Raw genomic sequence first — 7,498 nt, 5'->3', positions numbered from 1 at the left:
CCATGGCAAATTCCACGAGGCTTGCTAAGCAGAATAAAGCCAATATTCTAAGTCATTAACACTAGTTAATATGTTTATCTTACAATTCATAAAAAATTGAGGGGAAATACTACACCGGGTAATGATTGTATTACATAATGTAAACCATTTCTATTTATTAAAACTCCATCCTGTAAGACATACATGGTTAGGAGTCATACACAAAGTACATACAAAATCCGATTTTCTAACACCCCACCCCACCCCCCAACTGATGAGCTTACATCTTACTTTTACCCTGGAAAGTTCTATACAATTAGCATTAGGCAAGGAATCTCCTCCTACCCCATACTCTGCCTGAAACCCCCCCCCTCCCCCTCAAGATTTACAAATCTTATGGATGGCCTCTTAATGGGAATGTTGATGCAGGTTGCATAGTACCAAAGAAGAGAGTACCGTGTCAAAGTTCGATGTGCACCGTCAAATATTTACGGAGTAAAAGCAGCTGTGGGTGTGATTGGTAGTAATATGTGACATTGATTATTTGTGCAAATACTACTATCCATTGACAATAAATAAATACACTTTTATTTGTTATACAGTTGTTATGCAGTATATACCAGAGGTTGAAACTAATGCGGGGTACCCCCAAAAATGGAACTGCAATTTTCAGCAAAAATGACGGTTGCTATTAAAAACATAAATTAAATCTCTTAAATGATACGTGACCCCCCATTTTCTTGCAGCTAGATTAGATGTGAGGTGCCACACTTTCTATTGCTGTACTTCCTGGGTGTGTTGAAACGCTGCTTATATCAGTTTTATTAGTAAACGTTAACATTATCGGCAATAGGAATTGATTTGGTCTAATGGAACCTGCATGACTAAACACTTCAAGGGGGATAACCCAGTAGTACACATCTTTCAAGGGCTATAACCCAGTAGTACAAAGCTTTAAAGTGAGATAACCCAGTAGTGCACAGCTTTAAAGGGAGATAACCCAGTAGTGCACAGCTTTCAAGACCAGTAACTCGATAGTGTTCAACTTTCAAGGGAGACGACAACTCTGTAGTATTCAGCCTTCAAGGGAAATAACCCAGTAGAACATGACGGGTGTTTTCATCATGTTCCGAATTTCTTCTGTTTCAGAGCTGGCGGAAGTTGTTCTGCGATGGCGAGCGGCGTCCTTTCTACCACAACCAGCCAGTCATCGCTTAAAGGCTCGATACACATTATGTACTGCAAAAGAAAACAAAACACTGTATGCATACATTGTTATATAGATAATGAATATATCAAACTTCACATACGTTGTTATGTAGATAATGAATATATCAAACTTCACATACATTGTTATGTAGATAATGAATATATCAAACTTCACATACATTGTTATGTAGATAATGAATATATCAAACTTCACATATGTTATGTAGATAATGAATATATCGAACTTCACATACATTGTTATGTAGATAATGAATATATCGAACTTCACATACATTGTTATGTAGGTAATGAATATATTGAACTTCACATACATTCTTATGTAGATAATGAATATATCAAACTTCACATACGTTGTTTTTGCATAGCAGTTGAGTGGTATGTTCTTGCACAAAATGAATGAGTGCAATAAATTGGAAGCAAAAACAACGTATGCTAATTTCTGTATTTATTACATACCTTCTTTACTTTTTACACATTTTAAAAATTAATGTCATAACTACACTTTTTAAAATCTATTAATCAATCCTTTCATGGATTTTCTTAATGTTAAGAATCATACTCTGTGGCAATCTTGTGTAATGTTTCAAATACGATGATATGATTTGTAAACTGGATAATAATGTCAGTAATAAAAAGGTGCCAACTCCAGTAAAAATAAAAAGTGAATTCCCCTTTTACAAGTTCCGGTCCAGATCGCACATATGTGTGATACAAGACAAATTTAGCACACTGTTCGAACATTTCTTTATCACTATAGTAATATTGAATAGGTATGTAATACATGTACATCTATTAAACAAACCTTGTACTACTAACTTATAAACCTGGGCTCTACTAAATGCTCACAACTTTATGATCCCGCAGTGCAATGCAAAAAAAGACTTACAAGGACGATGTGATGTTGCTGAAGAGAGATTTGTGAAGTGGGACCCTATAGTTTGTAAGGCATCAGATTTTTGTTAAATTCCAATTTCCCAGAGAGCACGCTGGTGGTGGGTCAGTGGCACCATCAGTGGCTTCACTGTTGGTCCTCCATCATTTGAGTGAGCAGCCCAAGCTGGCTTACTGGTGTCATCTCTATGATTGGTGCATCAAAGGCTGTGGTATGTGCTGTCCTGATAGTGGGAAAGTACATCCCTTGCTGCTAATGACTAAAACAATGTAGCGGGTTTGCTCAGAAGACTACATGTATGTATCAGAATTACTAAATGTTTGACATCCAATAGCCAATGATTAATAAATCAATGTGTTCAGTTGGTAGAGTGTTCGCTTGAGATGCATGCATTGTAGGTTCGAACCTCCTCGGTGGACTCATTCTCCGATTAGGTTTTCTCCCATACCATTCAGTGACCCACGAGTGGAATGTTGAAGTCCATGATATGTGCTGCCATGACAATTATCTCATTTAAAAAACCCAATCCAGATAGGAATAACAGGGTGGATTGGGGAGGAGGCCCATGCCAGCAGTTTTTTTCTTTCTTGTTTTTTTGGGGGGTGGGGTGGGGGTGGGGGAATACAGATGAATAAAACACTTTTTGAAATAAAAACTGTACTGCTGGTCCATGTGCCACTTACCCAAGTGTTTATTGGTAAAGAATGGATGGATAGATGCAGGGATTCTAGAATTTTATAAAAATCCACTAGCCATGGGATCGGTGATTTGAGAAATGTACTAGCCAGGATTAAACATTCACTAGCCCTACTTTAAATAAATACAATTTTACTAATAGTAATGAGGGAGATAGAGCTTAAAAATCCTTAGATTGGGGGTGGAAAGAAGGGGAAGGATATTCATATTTACAAAATATGTAAATGCAGCATTTGGCAAGGTTTTTTTCCACTAGCCGTCGGGCTAGTTATAGTAGTTATTTACTAGCCCAACACTGAATATCACTAGCCATGGGAGTGGGGCTACCATAATCTAGACGCCCTGATAGATGGATAGATAGATGGATGAATGAATGGATGGATTATGTATGAATGAATGGATGTATGAATGGATAGATTGATGGATGGATGGATGGATGGATGGATGGATGAATAAATGAACAAATAACAAGTATATGACACCCTTTGGAAAATAAAAGCTAAAATGAAATTAAAAAGCTAAAATGAAATTAAAGAGCTAAAATCTTCATACCATAATTAAATAAAGGTTGAAGTTTGTTTTATTTAATAATGACACCACTAGAGAATATTGATTAGATGTCAAACAATTAGTAATTTTTTTAAAGAAGAAACCCTCTACATTTTTCCATTAGTAACAAGGAGTCTTTTATATGTACCTACATTCCTGCAGACAGGACAGCACATACCACAGCCTCTGATATACTGGTACCAGACAGGGTGCACTTGTTGGGACAGGACAAAAATAAATAAAGTTGTTATTTTTTTTTTACATCAATTCAGATTAACTTATGTTTACTTTGTGAAAATATTTTATACAAAATAAGCCAAAATCTGATAAAATTTGTGAATGAATGAGAATGAATGAATGAACTTTTAATGCACAGTGCACATAAAATAATATTACCCATCAGGTGCCAAACATGAGGGGGAAAAAAACAAAAGGAAAAAAAAAGAGAAAAAGTAATAATGTTGAGTCATAAATGCACCTACATGTAGCTCACCGACCTTACAATGAACCTGCGGGATCATGTCGGGTCGCCACAATTAAACGGTCTAAATACCAAAACATGTCCACCGTCAGACAGAATCATGGTCTGGAACTTTCACTGCGATAACACCGAAATGTCACGGACTTCCCAAGAAAACTCAGTCATTAGGATACTGCCCTATTATGCAACCCTATCCCACAATACACGAATGTCTTGCATGTCGAAAGCACTTAGGTGCCACTAATGTATTGTGTGCAGTCATAACTATGCAGTGCAAAGCTATTATTGCCAATTACCGCTGTGAGCCATGCGACCTTTGACCTCGCCCTGTATGGTTATCGGGTACAAGCACTTCACAGCTAGAAAAATTGTTTTCAATCAGTGAAATGTCAAAATGTTCCCTGTGATTGAAGACTATTAGCAGCCCATGCAGGGTCATGCAGAAATGATCAAACACACACACAGAGTGAGACCAGCCTATAATGGAAAGGAATGTTTTCTCTTTAATGACAGGCCAGCATAATTCTTATTTTTGTATACATGTAGCTTAAAAATAATTGAGGATGGAGTGACGGTGTTTGTTTGTTTAATGACACTACTAGAGCTCACTGATTAATTAATCATTGGCAATTTGATGTCAAACATTAGGTAACTGTGACATATAGTCCTAGAGAGGAAACCCACATAGCAAGGTATCTTTTATATGCACCAAACCACAGAGAAGACAGCACATACCATGGCCGTTGATATAGCAGTTGTGGGGAATTGGTTGGGATGGGAAAATACAATGAATTGACTCAAGCAAATGCTGACTGCACTTGTAAGCATCTTGAATTAATTTCCGTTATGCTTAAACTGGCCATGTGTGACAATTGACTGTTGATTGTAACAACTTTTGAAAGTTAACAGTCCACAGGTATTCACATCTCTAGTAGATAAAACATGTTCTTAATACTTAATTAGGTGTGAGACCCTCAACATCCTAAAATGTTTTTAATCCACTACCACCACCACCCCCCCTATTTTGGCTTGATTTGAGAACAGATAGTTGTATATGCATTAAACTGATACTCAAGATAATAGTGTCTTTAAACAATGCTAAGAGAAAAGCCTGATCTTTAGCTATGTTGCGGTATCAAACACTAAAAAACATAAGTTTAAGTTGTAGGACGATTAGAAATACTGTTATTGATCAATTGTGATGTTGTGCAGTTTTCTGACATTTAAATTTTTAGTAGAAAACTGCAGTAATGTGCACGCTATCTAAGTACTGTTATTTCTTAACCTTTTGGTTTAATTAATAGCATGTAATTATTGTCATGTGTTTACTTAATTACCAACAAAAACGTTTTTCTAAACAGTCTATGGTACATCTTTTTACATGTAACGTCATGAAATATGTGCCCCTTTTATGGCCTTGCTAAATTCACAAACAGTTTATGCTTGCTAACATACCCTGATCTACAGTACGGTAAGGTCACAGACCCAGAAACATGGACATAAGTTTGGTTAATCTACACACTTGTAACACATTTGGATACAGTTATAACAGAGCAAACCAAGAAATATTATGAGTGCTCATTCCCATAACCATTACTTTTCAGAGATAAACTATGAAAAATGTATTTCGTGGTATTAGAAACACCAGGATTACCAGAAACACTTTGGACATACGGAAATGGACAATCTATACAATAAAGCCTAAGTCACGTCTGATTTCAGTTATTAAAGATAGATCTATTAGTGACAATATGCTGTAGTTTAAAAACAAGGGTATGTCACCACCTGGGGAATAGATGTTACCCAGGGCGTCTAGATTATGGTAACCCCACTCCCATGGCTAGTGATATTCAGTGTTGGGCTAGTAAATAAGTACCATTGCCATGCCAGACAGGGCTTCTAGATTATGGTAACCCCACTCCCATGGCTAGTGATATTCAATGTTGGGCTAGTAAATAACTACCATTGCCATGCCAGACAGGGCGTCTAGATTATGGTAACCCCACTCCCATGGCTAGTGATATTCAGTGTTGGGCTAGTAAATAACTACCACTGCCATGCCAGACAGGGCGTCTAGATTATGGTAGTCCCACTCCCATGGCTAGTGATATTCAATGTTGGGCTAGTAAATAACTACCATTGCCATGCCAGACAGGGCGTCTAGATTATGGTAACCCCACTCCCATGGCTAGTGATATTCAGTGTTGGGCTAGTAAATAACTACTATTGCCATGCCAGACAGGGCGTCTAGATTATGGTAACCCCACTCCCATGGCTAGTGATATTCAGTGTTGGGCTAGTAAATAACTACTATTGCCATGCCAGACAGGGCTTCTAGATTATGGTAACCCCACTCCCATGGCTAGTGATATTCAATGTTGGGCTAGTAAATAACTACTATTGCCATGCCTGATGACTAGTGAAAAAAAGTTGTCAAATGCTGCATGTAAGTCTATTTTGTAAATATGAATATGCTGCTCCAACCCTGACCCTAATATCTCTTTAGGTAACATATCTGATTATTACTATTAGTAAAACTGTATTAGGTAAAGTAGGGCTAGTAAATTTTTTTTAAATCACTGATCCCATGGCTAGTGGATTTTGTAAAAATTCTAGAAGGCCTCTGTTACCATGAAATACACTGACAAGACAGGGAAAGAAAAGAACACTTGTTTAACATCACCTCAGAATAGTTTTGAACTGTGGCCATTTGGTGTTTAATATACAGTTACGTATCAGCACACCTGTAATTATTTCAACACGTGGTCGATAACAGAAACCTACCGTCGCCATAAAGGCTAATCCGATAGATAAAGCAGCATAAGATCTTTCATATGTTAAAAAAAAAAAAGGTTACGGTTTGTTTTGTTTAATGACACCACTAGAGCACATTGATTTATTAATCATCGGCTATTGGATGTCAAACATTTGGTAATTCTGACATATAGTCTAAGTTAGAAAGGAAACCCACTATATTTTTCTATTAGTAGCAAGAGATCTTTTATATGCCCCATTCCCCAGAATACAGAATAGTACATACCACAGTCTTTAACGGTGCACTGGCTGGAACGAGAAAATACCCCAATGGGCCCAGACAGGGCAATGCATACCACAGCCTTTCATGTACAAATTAGCACTGGTTGGGATGGGAAAAAAAGACTAGTCCACAGAGAGTGGTCAATGGACCACACCTAAAACGAACACTCTACCCATGCATCTAATGAAGGATGGATGTAATGGATGTTTTATTTAAATATGGTTACATGTATACGACATCGGACATATAGTTAAGGACCACACAGACAGTGAGAGAGGAAACCCGCTACCAACTCGGTGCTTCAGCCTATTTCTTCAAATTTCATGTTTTATTTCAAGCAATGAACGTAGAAAATTCTGCAAAATTATGAATTCTGCACCTGTTCTACATAAAAATTTGTTTTCCAGAGACCATTAACTATTGTGTACGCTGATGCAAATTCTGCTACTGAATGTCAAATAGTTCATACTTAAGGGGTGGGATTCAGCTCAATCGGTTGAGTGATCACTTGAGGTGCTTGCATCACAGGATCGAACCACCTCAGTGGATGCATTCAGCTGATAGGATTTTTTTTTTGTGGTCAAAGGCCGTGGTATGAGCTGTCCTGTCTGTGGGGAAGTGCATATAAAAGATC

At 37.4% G+C, this 7,498-nt stretch overlaps 1 protein-coding gene across 1 annotated transcript in view; it reads right to left on the bottom strand.

Annotated features, from left to right (window-relative positions):
* Positions 1-731: 731 nt before the first annotated feature.
* Positions 732-7,498, bottom strand: part of LOC121388571 (U3 small nucleolar RNA-associated protein 4 homolog) — a 52,015-nt gene continuing 45,248 nt past the window's right edge. The window contains exon 19 of the mRNA XM_041519959.1: positions 732-1,218. Within this exon, the coding sequence (XP_041375893.1) occupies positions 1,102-1,218 (117 nt within the window). The 3' untranslated portion in view covers positions 732-1,101. The remainder of the gene's footprint in view (positions 1,219-7,498) is intronic.

This window comes from Gigantopelta aegis, chromosome 14 (genome assembly GCF_016097555.1).
Source record: "Gigantopelta aegis isolate Gae_Host chromosome 14, Gae_host_genome, whole genome shotgun sequence".
NCBI classification, from domain to species: Eukaryota; Metazoa; Mollusca; class Gastropoda; order Neomphalida; family Peltospiridae; genus Gigantopelta; species Gigantopelta aegis.
Note: the sequence above shows the minus strand (reverse complement) of the source record. Positions and strands in the feature narration are given on the sequence as shown.